At 48.0% G+C, this 20,410-nt stretch overlaps 1 protein-coding gene across 3 annotated transcripts in view; it reads left to right on the top strand.

The window, feature by feature from the left end:
- The window catches only part of CAMK1D (calcium/calmodulin dependent protein kinase ID), a 507,832-nt gene that overhangs the window by 455,345 nt on the left and 32,077 nt on the right, over positions 1–20,410 (top strand). For all 3 annotated transcript variants that reach the window (XM_023223230.3, XM_023223231.2, XM_031936220.1), the window contains one exon: positions 1,123–1,198. In XM_023223230.3, coding sequence (XP_023078998.1) covers positions 1,123–1,198 — 76 coding nt within the window. The remainder of the gene's footprint in view (positions 1–1,122; positions 1,199–20,410) is intronic.

Below are 20,410 nucleotides of genomic sequence, written 5' to 3'. Positions count from 1 at the left end.
GGAACAGGGAGTCAGGATCAGTATAGAACAAGCCCCAAGGCCAGGAAAAGAGACAATCAGTATAGAACAAGCCCCAAGGCCAGGAACAGGGAGTTAGGATGAGTACAGAGTGAGTCCAAGCCCCCAGCATGGATAACTCTTGATGAGGAGTGCTTTAGAACCAAGAATGCAAGGTTGAATTGTAGTTTTCCTGTTTCACAGATGAGATGGGAAAATGCAATGAGCATGCTGACACCCTCCCCAAACCCTGGAGAAGGAATTAGGAGCAGGCCTGAAGCAGGATTTTCGGAGGGTTGGCCTCAACTCTGAGCTCCATGGCACTGTGAGCTCCAGGAAGGCCCAGGCTTCACCTTTGCAACCCCACAGCACCCAGCAAGGCCCTATACAGAGGCCAGAAATGTTGCCTTGAGGTGACTTGAGGTGACGTCACAGACTCCAGACCCCAAAATGAGTATTTCTTTTTACATCAGGCTGATCTGAGTTACAGTGCTTAGTACAGCACTGCCATAAAATAGCCATGTATTATGTGTTTGTTGAGTGACTGAGTTCCATCAGTAATCTCGCATCACACACACACACACACACACACACACACACACACACACACACACCCTTCATTATGTTTTCATTTACATTCTTTAGATACTGTAGTGTCTTCATATTTCTTCTGTTGAGTGCAGAGACTCATTCCTATAATCCCAGCATTTCGGGAGGCTGATGTGGAGGATTGCTTGAGGCCAGGAGTTCAAGACCAGGCTAGGCAATATCACGAGACTTCATCTCTTAAAAGAAACAAATTAGCCGGGCATGGTGGCATGCACCTGTGGTCCCAACTACTTAGGAGGCTGAGGTGGGAGATTTGCTTGAGCCCAGGAAGGAGGTCAAGACTACAGGGAGCCATGATTGTGCCACTGTACCCCAGCCTGGGCAACAGAGCAAGACCCTCTCTTCCTTCCTTTAAAAAAAAAAAAAAAAAAAAACAAGCAAATAAAATGGGTCATGTCTCTCTACTCAATTTTTATACTCACTGAAAGTTCAGGCCAAATAGCAGACCCCCAAAAACTGTCTTCAGTCTGAGGCATGTAAATTGTCAGACTGTGTCTTTTCTTTGTCTTTCTGCAGCTCCTGAAGTCCTCGCCCAGAAACCTTACAGCAAAGCTGTTGACTGCTGGTCCATCGGGGTGATTGCCTATATCTTGTAAGTACCGCCTGCTGCCTTGGGTTCTTCCTCTACTGGCCATTTTTTGTTTGTCTGGCAAAATATACATGAAACAGAATTTACCATTTTTAAGGGTACAGTTTAAGGGTACAGTTCAGGGCCATGTTTAAGGGTACAGTTCAGTGGCATTAAGTCCATTCACAGTGTTGCACAACCAACATTGCTGTTCACTTCCAGAACTTTTCCATCACCCCAAACTGAAACTGCACCCCTGACCTAAAAGCTCCTTTTCCCTTCTCTCCTAGCCCCTGGGAACTTCTGCACTACTTTCTGTCTCTATGAACTCGACTCTTCTGGGAACCTCATATAAGTGGAATCACACAGTATCTGTCCTCTGATGTCAGGCGTATTTCACATAGCAAAACATCTTTGAGGCCCATCCATAGTGTAGCGCGGGTCAGAATTTCCTTTCATTTTAAAAGCTGAGTAATATTCCGTTGTGTGGTTAGACCATGTTTTGTTTATCCCCTTGGTCCACTGATAGACATTTGGGTTGTTTCCACCTTTTGGCGTCATGAATAATGCTGCTGTGAACACAGGTGTAGAAATATCTGTTTAAATCCCTGCTTTCACTTCTTTGGGGTTTCTGTCTAGAAGTGGAATTGCTGGGCCATGTGGTAGTTCTACATTGAATTTTTGAGGAGCCACCATACAGTTTTCTGTAGCAGCAGCACCAGCAATTTACATTCCCAGCAGCAAACACAAGGGTTCCAGTTTTGCCACGTCTACACCAACGGTTGCCATTTTCCTTTTTTTCGGTAATAGCCCCTAATGGGGTGTGAAGTGGTGTCTCATGGGGGGTTTCAATTTGCATATTTCTAATAGCTAATTAAGCCTCTTTTCATGTGCCACTTTGGCTTTTTAGTGGACACAAACCACTATGGAAATAGTACATCTCCCAAAGAAATCATGAGGAAAAAATGCAATGAAAATCTCAATTTAGCCTTTAGATTTTTCATTTATTCTCAGACATCTTATCTCCGTAACCCAGGAATGCAATTCTAGGCCATAGGCTTGTTGCAGTTATTTCAGGATCATCAGTTTTGTTTCTTATTTGTTTTATTTGTTTTGCTTAAGTCTACTGTAAAGTTATTTTTAAATTACAATTTCTTTTAGAAGTTATACTTTCAAACACTTATTATGGAACCTACTTTTAGGGTAGGCTTAGGCCAACTTGTTTCTGCAATTGCTAGGAAATGAATTTCCCCATTTCATCATCCCCAAGGAGGGAACCTTTCCTTGCAGAAAGAGCCCCCTGCACACAATGAAAGACTGCAGGGGATGGTGATGGGAGAAAGTTCTGGCAGTGTGTGGCATCCTCTTCTCCTCCAGGAATGCTGGAAACATCCCTCCACCGCCACCACATTGGCTCTGGTGCAGTATCTGAGCAGCAGATGGCCTTTCTCCAGCATTCAAGTGGGCTGCGTTTGTAGTTTAGTGTGAGTTTAGGTAACAGTGCCTGTAGATTCTTGCCATTATCACAGGAGAATTTCATCCAGTGTGATATACCTGGCCTAAAGAACTCTCCTTTATGGAAATTGGCAAAGGGCCGATTCATCTGAGCTTTAAAACTAACATATTGCGCTTACAGAATGCTTTCCCTTTCAAAGGACATTATCACCTTTTGCAGTTTTATCCTTTTGAGGTGTGTTTCACACCCTTTTGAGAATCTAATGAAAGTTGTGGCTCCTATCCCCTAATAAGATCACATGTGCATGCACACACATGTACACACCACACACACACCACACACACACATAACACATGCACACACAAAACACAACACATGCATGCACACACACGCACACATGCACACACACAACACACATGTGCGCACACACCATGCACACATTCTCACGCAACACACACACACATGCACACACAAAACACACACCACACACGCACACACACCATACACACACAATGTGCACATGCACAACACACCACACACGCACACAACACACGCACACAACACACATGCATGTATGCACACACATGCACATGCATACACACACGCACACATGCACATGCACACAACACATGCACACACACGACACACACATACACACACACAGAGCACATGCACACAACACGCACACATGCACACATGCACACAGCACATGCACACAACACGCACACACACGCATACAACACATACAACACATGCGCACACACACAACATGCACACGCACACATGCACACATACACATGTGCCCACACATGTGCACACACACACGCACCCACACACATGCACGCACATGCACACACACACACACAATTTTGCATACCATTTTCTCGGGGGATGTAGTCGTTGTCCTGGGTAAGCAGACACTGGAAAGGAGCCCCATGTTATTCACCCTGGCTCTCTAAGTCCTCAGTTAGAAATCTTATCAGAGGTCCTGCCTTACCCAGCTTGACTATGGAAGGCTTAAGGAAATAAATGCTAGGCCATTCTTCCAGCAAAGAACTGAAGCTAGTATCAGTCATCTAGAGAAACCTTCCCTGGGGCTGGGGAAAGTAGCCCTTTTTCTGACCTTCTGGTTATTTGTTCCTTTATGTCTATCTGAACATTAAACCATGAATGGTCTACATGAATGTCTGTGGACTCCCTTTGAGTTTGTTTGTATAATTATTTCCCTGAAGTCACAGCCATGGGGGTGGGGCATTGGTACAGCTCTGGGAAGGCACGTATTGACAGATATTGGCAGATGTTTCTTAGAATGACTGGGATACGCAATTTAAAACTAAGCAATGATGTCTTAGTTAGATCAGGCTGCTACAACAATATGCCATGTGGTTTAAACAACAGATATTTCTCACAGTCTGGAGGCTGGAAGTCCAAGATCAAGGTATCAACCAATTCATTTCCTGGTGAGGACTCTTTTCCTGACTTGCAGACAGCCACCTTCTTGCTGTGGCCTCACATGCTGTAGAGAAAGTACAGAAGAGCAAGCTCTCTGGTATCTTTCCTAAACCAGTCACTGGCAAAGAAAACAGGATCATGATGGTTGGCCAAGTGGAGCAGTTGACAGTAGGGAGAAGCCTTGAGTGAAAGCAACGTTCTTCTAGGTAACTAACCACGTCTGCCATGGACCATAGGTAGGATGACGTTGGAAAGAGGGCCAGCATGGCTAAAGATAGTATCAAGACAGGACGTCAGAAGGTGACATGCAAGAAGTAACCTAGTGCCAGAACAAAGAGAGACTGGGTAAAAGTTTGGATTTTAACCCAAGGGCATTGGGAAGGGTTTTGAGCAGTGTTGTGATCCAGTCTGATTCACATTCAAGTATTATTCCAGCCACTCTGAAGAAAGCATTGGAAGGAAAATGTGGAAGGTGGAGATTGAGTGGGAAGCTCTGGGCAGAGGAGTGGTGAGAGGTGCTTCTCCTGGGGAGGCAGTGATTATGGAGAGAGTGGTGGAGAGATCTCAGATTTATTTTGGATGTGGAGGATGAAGGAGAGGGAGTCTTTCAGTCTCAATCCAAGGAGTTGGCTTAAATAACTGTGTTGATGGTTAAGAAAGAGAGGAATGGAAGAGGAGCCGTTTAGGAGGGTGGGTGAGATCAATAGTTTGGTTCTAGATACGTTAAGCTTGAGACCCTTGGGAGATACCCACTGAGTAGTGTATGCACGTGTGGTGTTCAGGAAAGGTCTGGGATAGAGATACTGGCACGTATTTCTGAGTATGATTTGACAAGTGGTGCACCCAAACCCTTATGATTTCAATATACATTGCAGTATTTGCCAGGGTTCAAGTGTAGTGTTAAGCAAACACATGCCATATTTCTTTGAGTATAAATTTGGTAAGTTTCCACTTGATGGTTTCCTGGTCACACTAGCTTTCCCGCAGAGACTCGTCCCAGGTCAATTTCATGACTGTGTCAGATTTCAAGATGGCAACCTAGGCTTCTGTTTTTCCAGGTGCGTTCCAGAGCTCTGTGAGTACCAAGCAGAGAATGAATGGACTCTTGACATCTCAGTTGTGTTCTGTAAGATGTTCAGACTCCTATGGGTGATAGGTCAAGTCCTGGGTATGCTTGAGAACATAACATGACTGCACTTGGAGAACCACCAGCCTCAACTTTATTATCAGTAGATTAATCTCCTTACAAATTCATCTTTTCTCACCATACAATGGTTGGTACTCTGTTGACAGGCATCGGGTCTGTATCATCTTTCCATGTTTCACCCTTTGCACGGTGCCTGGAATAGAGAAGGCAATCAATAAATGCTGGTTGTTGACACTAAGAATGATACGTTTGAGGCTGGGGGTCTGATGTCCAGGGAGGCCCGTGCACAGCTATGGTAGGTCACAGAATGCAGTGGTCAGTGAGGACGGGGAAAAGCACCATCAAGGTGGGTCTAGAAGGTTGGATAAGCAGAGAGATAAGAACATCAGACAGGACGGGGAGGGAAGCGAGGACCAGAGCAAAGTGCTGCGGCCTGTGTGAGGGCTCATGAAGCTATCCTCTGACCATTCTGTAGCCTGAGTTTGTGTCGATGTCAGAGGTAGGCACTGGATTTAAGCAGCGTTAGACATCAGAACTCGTGTGTCCCATTCTCAGACTCTTTCTCCTTCCCGTGGGTCCACCATGCCTGGTCTCCCATTCCCATCTAAAGACTTCTGCACCAGGCCGCTGAGCGGTCCATGACCAACAGGCAGCATGCCAGGGAGGCCGCCTTCCCCGAGGAAGGCACGGAGCACCTCATTCTTCCCAGCCGCTGTAATGGAAAAGAGGTCAGCCCCTGCAGTGTTTTGGAGTGTAACACTCTTATTTTTGTTTGATAAACCTGTCATGCTGAGATATCAGACTGTAGCCAAAGTGGCCGTGACAGGCCACGGCACCAAGTTTTCTCCTCTTGCACGCTATGTAAACATTCCTCCTTTTGCTGGTGTGTGCACTTGATAAATTGGCCCTCTTTTGGTCTCCATTTATCTACTATTCATCATTTGGAAGGAGAAATATTTTTTCCTACCAAGAACACTCAGTTTTAAAAACCCATGTGATGGGTTCTTATCCTGCCAGGAATCTTGCTTTGGGGATTAGGACTTGCAAAAAAAGTCTTTGCTCAAATAGCTTATGTTGCTGGGAAGGACTGAGGATGGCGTGGGTTGGGCTTTGTGATAAGCGTGTTGGTGTCCAGTGTGACCGGCTTGGCTCAGCCAAGATAGCATAAGGTCCAAGGCACAAATTTCCTCAATCAAGATGAACCTCAGCATCCACAGGTCAATCTTGATTTTGTGATAACATATAGTCCACCTTTCTTCTCAGAACTTGAAGAATACTCATTTTTTAACGATGATTTAATGATCACTTGCCTAGATTATGCTCAAGGATGCTGCATATTGTGAGGGGCACCGTGAATGTGGGCTGACAGCGGAGAAGGATCCTAAGGAGATTCCCACTCCCAAATTGGAACAGGCATTTCAGAGGCACAGGAGCAGGCTGGACAGGTGGGCTGAACTTGGCCATGGGTGGGGAGACTTCAGACCTCTCTGCCTAGAAGATACTCTAGGCAAAACCCTGATGGTACCCCGCTTTCTTTAGTGGGTACATTGCTTTTTAAAATTTGCTCACATAAATGTCGATTTGCCTGTGCATGCAGCTGAATTAGCTTTGGAAGAATGGAACAGAGAAGGCCTAGTCTGCATGCTTATATCCGTGTTCTGAAACAAAAGATGATCCTTGCCAAGGCAGTTCCCATCCCTTTGAGCAACTGACAGCTGACTCTTGATGGAATACATATGTTCCAAGGAGAACTTGAGCCCAGGCATCCCCTGAAGAGAATGCAGCGTGGTCACCGAGCCCCAGCCCCAAGCCCTGGGGGGGTCGTGATGGCTGTTACTCCTATCAGTATGAGGAGTGCTGACTTTAGTAGGGACTGTTCACTGATGTGGGCAGCGGGCAACAGTCACCTGGCTATGTTCATGAGCTTTGTGAGGTGGGGCACGGTGCCTCATTCCGGCCACTGTGGGCCCACGGTCTGGATTTTGGCTTTAGAAATTTGGAAACTCAGTTTGATCTGTTTGTTCATCTTGTTCAGACATCTTTGTGAATTGATTCACAGTAACTAGACTCAGGAAAAATAAAAAAAGACTGGACTGTCCATTGACTAAATCATATTGCAGTTTGTGCTTCACAAGGTAATTGGATATGCGTGTCAACAAACAAACATGTTCTCTCCCCTATAGGAAACGCTCCATGAGAAATCAAATGAAAAGCAGAAGTTTTCTTTCTTTTGGAACAGGGTATCAGAGCAGTGGAGGCGGGTGGCCTTAGATATGTTCAGGAAGCCTGTGCTGGTCTCCAGGCCACTTTCTCCACAGAAGGATGATTCCGCTGAGCAGCTCTTTCTATTGGCTGGTTAGCACAGCTGACCAGTTCCTGTTTTTGGTTTTTTTGTTTTTTTGGTTTTTTTTAGAGACAGGGTCTTGCTTTGTCACCCAGGCTGGAGTGCAGTGGCGCAATCATAGCTCACTGCAGCCTTGACCTCCTGGGCTCAAGTTGTCTTCCCACCTCAGCCTCCAAGAAGCTGGGACCATAGGAGTATGCCATTATGCCCAGCTAATTCAAAACAAAACAAAACAGAGAGACAGGGTCTCACTGTGTTGCCCAGGCTAGTCTTGAACTCCTGGCCTCAAGTAATCCTCCCAAAGTGCTGGCATTACAGGTATGAGCCACCGTGCCCAGCCCCTACTGACCAGTTCTTATGACCCCTCCTTTCTTCTGCTTTAAAGACCAGCCACCGGCCATCCACCCTTTCCCATGATCACTCCCCATTGTTGTTTGATTTCAGCAGGCATTGATTGTTTATGATTCCCAGTTGACTGATTTTAGTTCATGGATTGCATTTCGGTTTGGCTGCTTTCCAAGGGTTATGAGAAAGGACCTTGTCTCCCCATCATGTTCTCTGCCAAGTATGTCCTGGGGATGGCTAGATGCCACCTGTGGGTTGTGAGTCCCTGCAGCTTTAGTTGGAGACAGAAGTTGGGCCATATTTCAGCTTTGTTAAGCTGAGGCAAGGGACTTGAGTCATGGTCTGTGACAATTGGTTTACTCTGCCTCTAACCCCTCAAAATACTCTGGTGTCAAAGAGCAGGTGCAGGAGGCTCACAACTGTGACGGGGGAAACTTCACAAGCAGTGCAGTTGAGGGAAATCGGGCTTTTAGATGGTGAGGAGAGCAGCTCCCTGCCAGTGACCTCAGGCTGTGTGCAATGCACCAACTTCTGTGGTTTTGCCTTCAAAGGCCGTGAGGTAGAGAGGGCACCACAGAGCGAGGGGTCAGAAGCTCGTGACTCATGGCCATCACTTGTGTGCCCTGAATGGCGTGGCTTCATGCCAGATGGAGAGACATTTTACTTCCTGTGCTCTCTTGTTTTCCTCTTAGCCCCATCTCCTAGAAGCCGTCCTTTACATAGCAGCTAAATGTTTTGGGATATTTAGCCTGAAGAATGGAAGGCAGGAGATTGACATCCATTCACTTAACTCACATTTATCGAGCCTAAAATGTGTCAGGCAGGGTGATGGGGATGCAGAGATGGATTTATCACCACCCTGGTCTAGGAGGCACTTGCTGTCTGCTGGAGGTGACAGACGGTAAACAGATAAATTACAGTCTAGTCTTACCAGCTGTCTGGAATGGGAGGGAGGTAGTGGGCAGCTCCCAGAACAGAGCCGGGACTCTGCTCTGGCCTGAGGAAGCCTTCCCAGGACAGGTGACAGCGACCTGGGTTTGGAAAGATGGGTGAGAATCTGCCAGGAGAGAGGTGGTCCAGGCCGAGGGAAGGGCTCTGTCTTGAGTATCTGCCTAGAGAGATTGATGGTTCTATCCTCTCAAGACCCAGTTATCTGAAAATAAAAAGTGCTGTTTGTGTATGAGAAAAGAGGTGCCATTCAATTAGACACATAGTGTTTAAAATAGAGTTTGAAGGAGTTGATCGAGCTTTGAAATTTTAATATCTCAAACTTGGGGATGGGGAAAATATAATCTCTGAATTATCAGGATTTTTCATTCCCCTAGCAGGACACTGTGCACACAGATGAATTGGGGGCTCTTTATTATGGTTTTAAGTATGTGTTGCAGCTGCACAGCAGCAGCACTCAGCAGGACAGGGGCAGGGCATAAAGAACAAAGAACACGGTGAAAAGAACAAAGAACACGCACAGGGGGAAATGCCCAGCTCCACGGCAGGTGGCACCATAGCAAGCAGGTGGGTTCAGGCCCCATTCGTGACGAAGAGAGCAGGAATGGAGGCCGGGAGGGGAGGGATTCCACCGCACACCAGTAAGTCAGGGAAACCCTGGAGGACACGGGTGGGAGGATCCTTGGAAGAGTTGATCAGAAGCCCACGACTCAACGCAACACCATGTAATGTGGTACACGGTGCCACCTTCCTGCTTCTGGTCTCCTTCCCGTCCATGTTCCTAGGGCTCGTTTTCTAGTCCATCTCAGAAGTGCATTGTGAGGAGTCAGCGAAGAGGACACGCCGAAAGTGCAGTGCAAGGCCTCAGCCAGTGGGATGGAGGGAGCAAGACATTGCCCAGGTGCCATTGTCAGCCTGTGCAGATGCGTAACTGCTTACCCATCCAAACTGGGAGGCGGGGAGGGAAAGAGGGAGAAAAAGAAGGAGAGAAGGAAGGAAGCCAGGGAGGGAGGAGGGAAGAGCCTAACCACCAAGTAAGCAAAGTCAAGCTGCAGAAATCAAACTTGGAAATCCTCCATGGGTTCCGCATCATTGGTTAGCACTTGGTGCTAATCGCCTCCAGATTGGATGTCTGCACTCTTCGTGCTTTGGTGTGAAATCCACCCCTCATGAGAACTAACTCATCTGGTTTGTCCCCGGTGTGCACTCAGTTTCACTGTTAGCATGAGCTGCGCTGAAAGTGGCTTTTTCCCAACTTCCTGCAGATGTGTTTTGCCCTTTAGGAGGAGGCTTGGTGCTCTGCACAAATGCCCTGGGCTTTCTTGAGGTGGTGTTCATTTGGCTAATGCAGGAATCAAAACGTGGATTTTGCTGCTCGCTAGTCATGCTTGGAGATGTATTTTGTTCTCCCTCCCCTCCTCCCCGCCAGCGTTCAATTTCAGTCGTGCGTAAACTTTCGAAGGAATGGGTTTCCTTATCCTCTCCAGTGTTCCCTTTCCTTTTTCCCCTAAATCTTTTCCTAATCTGCTTACTCCTTCTCAGTTTGCAAGGCATTATCTAACCCTCAGGGGGTGCAGCAGGCATTTATCCCCCTTGCATTTTCATCACCAGTACTTTGCTGGAGTCACCCTCTGCATCGTTTAATATGTGAACCATTCCTAGTCTCCCCGGCCTGCTGTCTTGTAAGTTTGCAAGGAGAAAGCTCTGGAAATGCACACAGTCAAATAATACGGTTACTGAAATAATTGGATTACATTTTTATAATGATTCAGGTCTCATTGGCCATTAAATGCTATAAATCCAAATAATACGCTGAAACCTGTTTTGATTACTAAGTCGGCCTTGCAAATAAGTACAAAAGATTTATCAGCTTTTAAAAGCTTTGCTTTATTTTATTATTTCTTAAAGTCTGTCATATTATACAGAGTAAGATTAATACAATTCAGATTTCTTCCTACAGACTGCATTCGTTCATTCAATAAATATTTGTTAAATATTGACCGAGTGCCGAGGCAGAGGACAGACAGTGGTCACCCAGTGGTCGCTACATGTGGACACACTCTGATGTCCAAAGGAGCGATGCCCAGAGTGGATTGATTTTGCTTGTGTTTTTCAGACCCCTGTTGGACCTGGGTTGGCCTTGAAGCTTGCTTAGTGTGTAATATACCTGGGGATTTGTTGTTTCAGTCATTTTTATGGCAGCTTGGCCTCACTGTCTAAAAAATATTACTTAACAAGTATGCCTTTGAGCAAGCGTTCTCAGGAAAGCTGGAGCTGTTCTTAGAATTGAGGGTTCCTTGGCTAAGTGTTCAGAAACACTGGCACACAAAGATCAGACTTCTAAAGCAGGTCGAGTGCATTCTGTCATCATGTTCATAATAGAGCGCTCAGAATAATGACCAGAGGCAGCGTCTCCCTCTGTCCCTTCCGTAACAGCTTAGAAGGTTCTGTCAGGGTGTACGGTTGTTAGTGGGTGGTTCTGAGATGTTGCCCAAAATTTTAAAATATGTTGCTTCGTTTTGATGGGTAGAGTGTGGGACATTGGGGTGAGTCCTCAGGGCTCATCGGCTCCTCTCTCCACCTCAACGTTGCTCTTCCCGATGCTGTGCAGCTGCCCTTGCACTTCAGCGTCTTTCAGCTGGAGGAACCTGAGAAGGAGGAGATGAAGTTGGGATGAAAAGGAGAACAGGGGGATAAGGGTGTGGGAACCAGCATTTAATGATCACTATGTCACTGGAACTTTCAGATGTTACATCTCTAGTATTGATCCATCCATCCATCCATCCATCCATCCATCCATCCATCCATATTTCTGTCTATCTAGCTATCCATCAATCCATCCATCCATCCATCCATCCATCCATCCATCCATCCCATCCATTCATCTCATCCATCCATCCATCCATCTCATCCATCCGTCCATTCATCTCATCCATCTATCCATCCATCCATCCATCCTTCTCATCCATCTGTCCATTCATCTTTCTATCTGTCTGTCTATCCATTCATCCATCCATCCTTCCATCCATCCATCTTCTGTTTATCCATCCATCCACCCATCCATCCATTCATTCATCAATCCATTCATTCATCTTTCTGTCATCTATCTGTCCATCCATTCATCCATCCTTCCATCTATCTATCCATCCATCTCATCTATCTTCCTATCTATATCTGTCTTCATTATCATTATCTATCATCTGTCTCTATCAATCTGTCATCTATCTATATCTATCCATCACCTGTCTGTATGTTTGTGTGTTTTATGTATCATACATATTAGCATATGGAATACATGACATGTTCCAATATTTATATAAGGTGGGTGTTGTTATCCCCATTCACAGAATAAACTGGACTCAGTGAGGGTGACTTTTTTTCCCGGTGTCACTCACATAGTTCCTGATGGAGCCAGGCTCCACACCTGTGTCTCCTTTCCTCTGACTTGCTGGCTGAGGAAAAACTTTCCACACAAGGAAAAAGTCGCTTCTATTGTCCTTCATGGCCTTTTCTCCTAAAACACAGAGTCCTGGGTTGCCATTAACTGATGATTATTCAGTTATCAGTGTGAACTGTTGCGTTCAAATATTTTTTCATAAAATATTTAAAAATAAGTCTCAGCACTTTCACACGTGTTTAGAAGATTCACTTATATCTGTTAACTTTATTTCCTAATTTCTCCCAGTCAGCAAAGCACTCCTGTGCCCTGGCCAGCCTCACGGAGCCCTGCAAGGTCTCGCCAGAGGGAACGCTTTGCTTTTGTATCCTCTTGCAGCTTTACATGGGAGCGTAGCGCTGGAAAAAGGCTTCTCCGTCCTGTTGGGATTTGCTCAGTATAGACGCACCCTCATTTTTCTCCAGGCGCTCTCTTCACAGACAGGGCCATCATGATCCTGGCCATTCTCCTCCCATCTGTCTTCAGGAACACAGACTGGGTAGAACATTCCACATTGATTTTGGAACTGCAAGACCTCTGGGCTGTTCTTCATTTCTTTCTCTTTTTTTTGAGACACAGTCTTGCTCTGTCACCCAGGCTGGAGTGCAGTGGCAGGATCTCAGTTCGTTGCAACCTCTGCCTCCTGGGTTCAAGCAATTCTCCTGCCTCTCCTGAGTAGCTGGGATTACAGCCACGCACCACCACGCCCAGCCAGTTTTTTGTATTTTTAGTAGAGACGGGGTTTCACCATGTTGGCCAGGCCGGTCTTAAACTCCTGACCTCATGATCCGTCCACCGCGACCTCCCAAAGTGCTGGGATTACAGGCGTAAGCCACCGCGCCCGGCCTGTTCTTCATTTCTTTGGCGGGTCACATGACCTTGCCTCTGGCTCTGTTTCCAAAAGTATAGTATAGAAAAATCGTGGCAGTTTGACTGCAGAGGCAGGTTCTGAAAGAGAACATGCAGGTATGGTGTTTCCCCAGCTTTGCAGTGGTACCTCTGGATGGAGGTCCCAAAGGTTAATACGACCTAGCTCTGGAGTTGCACAAATAGAGTAAAATTCTGTACTGTCTCTTAGATGTAAGCAAGTGGTCTAATCTTTCATGCCTTTACTTCCTCATCTGGAAATTGAAGATTGAAAAAGTTAGCTTAGAACTGCATTAAATGAGACAATAATATATGTAAATTTCATAGCCCAGTGTCTGGCACGATGACAGCTCCGTACATGGTAGCTGTGGTTATTAACGTTTACAGGACACGTTCTCTAGAAGTGGTTTCTCTACTGTAGAAAAGTAAACGTTCCACTGTCCCATTTAAATAAGGCTGGACTGTGGAACCCTGAGGGGCAAGACCTGGGTCTGTCTCACTGCTCCATGATCAGCATTTCACACAACACCAGTGCTCTATCAGGATCTGTAGAATTGGCCAAGCATGGGTGTGGCTCACACCTGTAATCCCAGCACTTTGGGAGGCTGAGGCGGGCAGGTCACTTGAGGTCAGGAATTCGAGACCAGCCTGGCCAACACAGTGAAACCCCATCTCTACTAAAAATATAAAAATTAGCCCAGCTAGTCGGGAGGCTGAGGCAGGAGAATCACTTGAACCTGGGAGGCGGAGGTTGCAGTGAGTCGAGATCACACCATTGCACTACAGCCTGGGCAACAGAGGGAGACTCCGTCTCAAAAAAAATAATTATATATGTCTATACACATATATTATAGATAGATAGATAGATAGATAAAATATTATCTGTAGAATTGACTTGAAGTAGCCTTTGTTTTTCTAGACCAGAGCTCTGGACAGTTACCCAGATCTCTTCTTCAGCTCCCTGGGATTTACTTTCCCTGTCTCCTAAACAAGGGCTTGGACCAGGTGATAGCTTCTGGCCCCCAGAATAAAATCTTTGACGCTGCGAGTCCCCCTACTGTGAAAAGTACTTCTTCAAACATACTTTCCAGCTTCTGGTTTGAGGACTCAGGCTGGGAGCAGGAGGCGCCACCTGTCAGCTCTCTCATGGGATGGGCAGTTGCTGGTGGGAGGAGCTCCGCATCAAGGAAGTCCCTGGAGGCAGTGGTTGAGGCCCTGGACCAGGGTGGGCCCAGGGCATGTCTGTTGAAGTTGCCTTGTGTTCATTCCAGTCTGCCTTGAGGGGTGTCATTTACAGTGGATGCCACTGGCCATCAGGAGGCTTTACTGCAAAAATAACTGAGAAAGTACTACACTTGGGAAAATTTGGTTCGATTTTCATTTTTCAGGGTAAACACCTATTTCAGGATGTTTAGTACAACTTCTTAAGTCAGTACACACACACAAGCATAAATATTTCACACAAAGTATTTCTTGTTTATCAAAGAATAATCAATCAACAAATATTCATTAAGTAATATTGAGGCCAGGTGTGGTGGCTCACACATGTAATTCCAGCACTTTGGGAGGCAGAGGCCGGTGGATTACCCAAGGTCAGGAGTTCGAGACCAGCCTGGTTAACATGGTGAAACCCCATCTCTACTAGAAATACAAAAATTAGCCAGGCGTGGTGTTGGGTGCCTGTAATCCCAGGTACTTGGGAAGATGAGGTGGGAGAATCACTTGAACCCGTAAGGTGGAGGTTGCCGTGAGCCAAGATTGTGCCATTGCACTCCAGCCTGGGTGACAGAGCAAGACTCCGTCTCAAAAAAATAAAAAAATTAAACAAATACTATTGAATGCTAATGAAAGATACAGGCTGAGTATGATGGCCCATGCCTGCAATCCCAGGATTTTGGGAGGCCAAGGTGGGAGGATCTCTTGAGCCTAGGAGTTGAAGACCAGTCCGGCAACACAGCAAGACCCTGTCTGTACCAAAAAAAAAAAAAAAAAAAAAAATTAGCCCGGTATGGTGGTGCACACCTGTGGTTCCCAATACTCAGGAAGTTGAGGCAGGAGAATTTTGTGAGCCTGGGAGTTCGAGGCTGCAGTGAGCTATGATCATGCCACTGCACTCCAGCCTGGATGATAAAGCTAGACCCTGTCTCAAAAAAAAAAAAAAAAAAAAAAAAAGATAGAAAAAGATAGATAGAAAAGAAATAGTAGGCCAGGCACGGTGGCTCATGCCTGTAATCTGAGCACTTTGGGAGGCCAAGGCGGGCAGATCATGGGGTCAGAAGATCAAGACCATCCTGACCAGCATGGTGAAACCCCATCTCTACTAAAAATACAAAAATTAGCTGGGTGCAGTGGTGTGCACCTATAGTCCCAGCTACTCAGGAGGCTGAGGCAGGAGAATTGCTTGAACCCGGGAGGCAGAGGTTGCAGTGAGCCGAGATTGCACCACTGCACTCCAGCCTGGCAACAGAGTGAGACCCTGTCTCAAAAATAAAAATAAAAAAGAAATACTAGATATGGCACAGGCTTTGTCCTTCAGGGACTCATTATCAGGGTGTGAAGGTAAACATAATCATGATAATAAGCCATAATATCTTTACATTTCTTTCTTTTTTTTTTGAGATGGAGTCTCACTGTCTCCCAGGCTGGAGTGGGAGCAGTGGCTCGATCTTGGCTCACTGCAAGCTCTGTCTCCCAGGTTCACACCATTCTCCTGCCTCAGCCTCCTGAGTAGCTGGTACTACAGGTGCCTGCCACCACGCCCGGCTAATTTTTTTGTATTTTTAGTAGAGACGGGGTTTCACCGTGTTCGCCAGGATGGTCTCGATCTCCTGACCTCTTGATCCGCCCACCTCGGCCTCTCAAAGTGCTGGAATTACAGGCATGTGCCACCGCACTCGGCTGCTAATTTTTTATTTTTAGTAGAGACAGGGTTTTACCATGTTGGTCAGGCCAGTCTCAAACTCACTCCTGATCTCAAGCGATCCACCCACCTCAGCCTCCCAAAGTGTTAGGATTACAGGCATGAACCACTGTGCCCAGCCGATAGGCCGATATCTTTACATTTCTTAAGAGAACCCTAGGCCGGGCACGGTGGCTCAAGCCTGTAATCCCAGCACTTTGGGAGGCCGAGACGGGCGGATCACGAGGTCAGGAGATTGAGACCATCCTGGCTAACCCGGTGAAACCCTGTCTGTACTAAAAAAATACAAAAAAACTAGCCGGGTGACGTGGCGGGCACCTGTAGTCCCAGCTACTCGGGAGGCTGAGGCAGGAGAATGGCGTAAACCCGGGAGGCGGAGCTTGCAGCGAGCTGAGATCCGGCCACTGCACTCCAGCCTGGGCGACAGAGCGAGACTCCATCTCAAAAAAAAAGAGAGAGAACCCTAGAGGGAGGTGGGCTGGACTGTGAAGAATGAGAACTGTTTGGAGAGGGACCGAGTGGGGTGGGGGGTGGCAATCCTTGAAACACAGGCATTAACGACTCGTGCATCCTGCCACCTTTTGCTGAGCGCATGCTATGTACTGGTCTAGGACCAGGGTTGCAAAAAGGAATGAGGAGCACCGCTGTTGGGGGGTTCAGACTCTATCAGAGAAGACAATGGGACGTAGACAGATAGAAACCAACACGCATGCCTTGATGATGGTGCCTGGGAAACCCGGAGAACATCAAGCTGGGGGCCTGCCCTGGCCGGGTGGGATCAAGAAAGACGTGACTGAGCGTAGACCCATGCACGGGGCGCTGGGGGAGGGCAGGTCACATCTGTGCAAAGCGGGAGAAGCAGGGAAGAGGGCAGAGCATGGGCCAGGAGGAGAGACCTCCACTCAGTGGTGGGGCTGTGAGAGGAACCCATGCTCGCGGTCGCATCAGTGCTCGGCCTTCCAGTTCATTCCACACGAAGCTGTGCAACAAATCCCTCTTCTTTAAAGCAACTGGAGAGACTCTGTTCCACGCAACCAGAACTGCCAACATCCCACAGAGGATATAGATGTGATTCCTTTCAGGCTGGGGAGAGCTGGACCAGCTACACATGAGGGATTCAGGTGAGGGCAGAGAACCCTGGGCACAGAGAATGGTGCATAGAAAGGAATTTTCTCGATTGAGGACACAAGGCTTCCCCTGACCAGCTCCAAGTCACCTTTCCTGGGTATCTTCTATACTTGCTGTTTATTTTGAAGGTTAGTGTTGGGTACCTGTCCCCCTGACCCCCAACTAGAATGTAAATGGCATGAGAATAGGGACTCTGACCATCTGTTCCATGCCTGGGACCTGGTCAGTGCTCAGTCAGTCTTTGGTGACAGCCAGAGGACTCCCTGACAGGCAGTTCTATTAATATAAGCTTCCCAGCCTGAATCACTGCTGTAGATGCAGGTCACACCTGCTCCCAGGAGCCTTCCCTGATTACCCGTCAGACTGCTCACTCTCCCCTGCCTTCCTGCAGCAGCTGTGGAGGAGGAATCCACCTGCTCCGTAGCGTCCAGCCTCTGGGCCCTGGCCGGCAGGGCCCACACCTTTTGCATCCCTTTTGCAGCTCTGCAGCCCAGCAGGACCTCACAGTGTTGAGGCTCCTCCCCTCTCTCTTTCAAAGTGGCCTTCTCCCGAGCTCTACTCTTGACCCTTCACTCAAAGTCACCAGCTGAGCAGGTGGAAGGCCAGGGAGATGACCCAATGTGTGATCAGCTGGGTGATTTTTGTCCATGCCAGTGGCTTGCTGGCACATACAGAGAAGCAGATAAACTAGCTGTGCTTACCCAGCCAGCCAGCCATGCCAGGCTTCCAGGGGATTTGAGTCTGGTCGCCATCCACATACATGCATGCTTGAATACGCCAAGACCGTGGGGACTTTGGGGGCTGTGGCAATCTGGCTAGATCAACGCCTGTCTCTGGTCATTCAAAGTCATATCTGTTTGGAATCGCTGCTGGCCAGACACATCATGGGCCAGATCGGGTCCGTGGCGGGTCTGTGTGTGACCCCTGAGCTGAGTGATCTTACCTGTTCTGAGTGATCACATCTCCTGTCCCGGTGTTCACGCATGTGCTGATGGCTCTCTCCCAGCACCCCCATGATACACCAGTCCCTGGCGTCAGGCCTCTATCTCCAGCTGCCTGCTGGCTGCCTTCACCTGAATCCCTCACGTGTACCTGGTCCAGCTCTCCCCGGCCTGAAAGGAATCACATCTTTATCCTTTGTGGGATGTCGGCAGTTCTGGTTGCGTGGAACAGATTCTCTCCAGGTGCCTTAAGGAAGAGGGATTTGTTGCACAGCTTCGTGTGGAATGAACTGGAAGGCCGAGCACTGATGCGACCGCGAGCATGGGTTCCTCTCACAGCCCCACCACTGAGTGGAGGTCTCTCCTCCTGGCCCATGCTCTGCCCTCTTCCCTGCTTTCTTTTATTGTTCAGTCGACACCTAGGCAAGATCCAGTGTAATTATCAGAGCTAATTACCAGGGATGGGGCTGCCTGGGGGAGTTGGCTCCGCTGCCCTCTCTCCTACTCACTCTGCCTACAAAGGACTGCCTGGAGCCACCTCTCTGAGCAGGCAGCGTCCACTAAAGAGGGAGCTGGAATTACCAGGAGCTGTGGTTGACACAGCCAGGCCACCCCGGCCACCTGCTCCTTGTCCTGCATTCTTCAGGCAGTGGACATCATCTCTCGTCCATGCTGGGGACCTTTGAGGCATCCCGGCCTTCGCTGTTTACACCGTCCTACGCCAGATCTGCCCGGTTGTGTCTGAACTGTCTGTTCCTCCGTCCAGCTCCACTGCAGGCCGCCCTGTCTCCTCTGGCTGCAGCAAGTTGGTGATTTGTCTTCTTGCCTCAAATGTCTCTGCTGCAAAGTCAATTGTCCCTATTGCCCCTCTGTCTATACCTCTCAGGGGCTGCCTTCTACCTGCAAGATAGACCACCCACCTGAGGGTGGGGAACACAGCCCTCCCGGGCCTCACCTCAGCTCTCACTGCGCACCAGCTTAAATGCTGCACCGCAGCAGCAAGCCGCTCTTCTGTGCTCCAATCAACTGCTGTTTTATGCCCCATGCTCTTATTCCAGGGCAGCCACTCCTGCCAGCAGCCTCCCTGTTTCTCCTATAAAATTCCTGCTCATCCCCGAGACGGGGCAAAGGCATCTACCTCCTCCCCTCCCACCAGGCAGCTTGGCTTGCAGGCCCTTGTCTACCCAGAATAGCCTCTGTAGATTTGTTACTGTCACCTATGTCATTATTATCTCTTTATGTGCCTCTCTCGCCCACTCTGAACTCTTGAAGGCAGAAACTGGTTCTTAACTTAGCATTGTATTTCCAGTATCAAACTCAGTATCTGGTATGTAGTAGGTGCAAAACAAATACTTGACAAATGCATGAGTGCTCAGTATACCTCCTCCTGGCCTACGTAGGCCAGGAGGTACTAAGTGACTATGTGTATGTTGGCCAATTAAAAATGAAGACAGTGGCTGAGCTCAGTGGCTCATACCAGCACTTCGGGAGGCTGAGGCAGGTGGGTCGCCTGAGGTCAGGAGTTCGAGACCAGCCTGGCCAACATGGTGAAACCTCATCTTTACTAAAAATACAAAAAATGCTGGGTGTGTAGTGGCAAGGCGCCTGTAATCCCAGCTACTCTGGAGGCTGATGCGGGAGAATCGCTTGAACCCAGGAGGCGGAGGTTTCAGTGAGCCGAGATCGCACTACTGCACTCCAATCGGGGCAGCAAGAGCAAAACTCCTTCTCAAAAAACAAACAGACAAACAAAAACGAAAACCGTGAAGTACTGTAAGATCCATAAGGGGATTGACGGGAGCAAGATGGCCGAATAGGAACAGCTTCAGTCTCCATCTCCCAGCACGAGCGACACAGAAGACTGGTGATTTCTGCATTTTCAACTGAGGTACTGGGGTCATCTCACTCGGGAGTGCCGGACAATTGGTGCTGGTCAGCTGCTGCAGCCTGACCAGCGAGAGCTGAAGCAGGGCGAGGCATCGCCTCACCTGGGAAGCGCGAGGGGGAAGGGAGTCCCTTTTCCTAGCCAGGGGAACTGAGACACACAACACCTGGAAAATCGGGTAACTCCCACCCCAATACTGCGCTGTAACACCGGCACACCGGAGATTATATCCCACACCTGGCCGGGAGGGTCACACGCCCACGGAGCCTCCCTCCTTGCTAACACAGCAGTCTGCGGCAATCTAACCGCAAGGCAGCAGCGAGGCTGGGGGAGGGGCGCCCGCCATCGCTGAGGCTTAAGTAGGTAA

This window comes from Piliocolobus tephrosceles, chromosome 9 (assembly GCF_002776525.5).
Source record: "Piliocolobus tephrosceles isolate RC106 chromosome 9, ASM277652v3, whole genome shotgun sequence".
NCBI classification, from domain to species: Eukaryota; Metazoa; Chordata; class Mammalia; order Primates; family Cercopithecidae; genus Piliocolobus; species Piliocolobus tephrosceles.
Note: the sequence above shows the minus strand (reverse complement) of the source record. Positions and strands in the feature narration are given on the sequence as shown.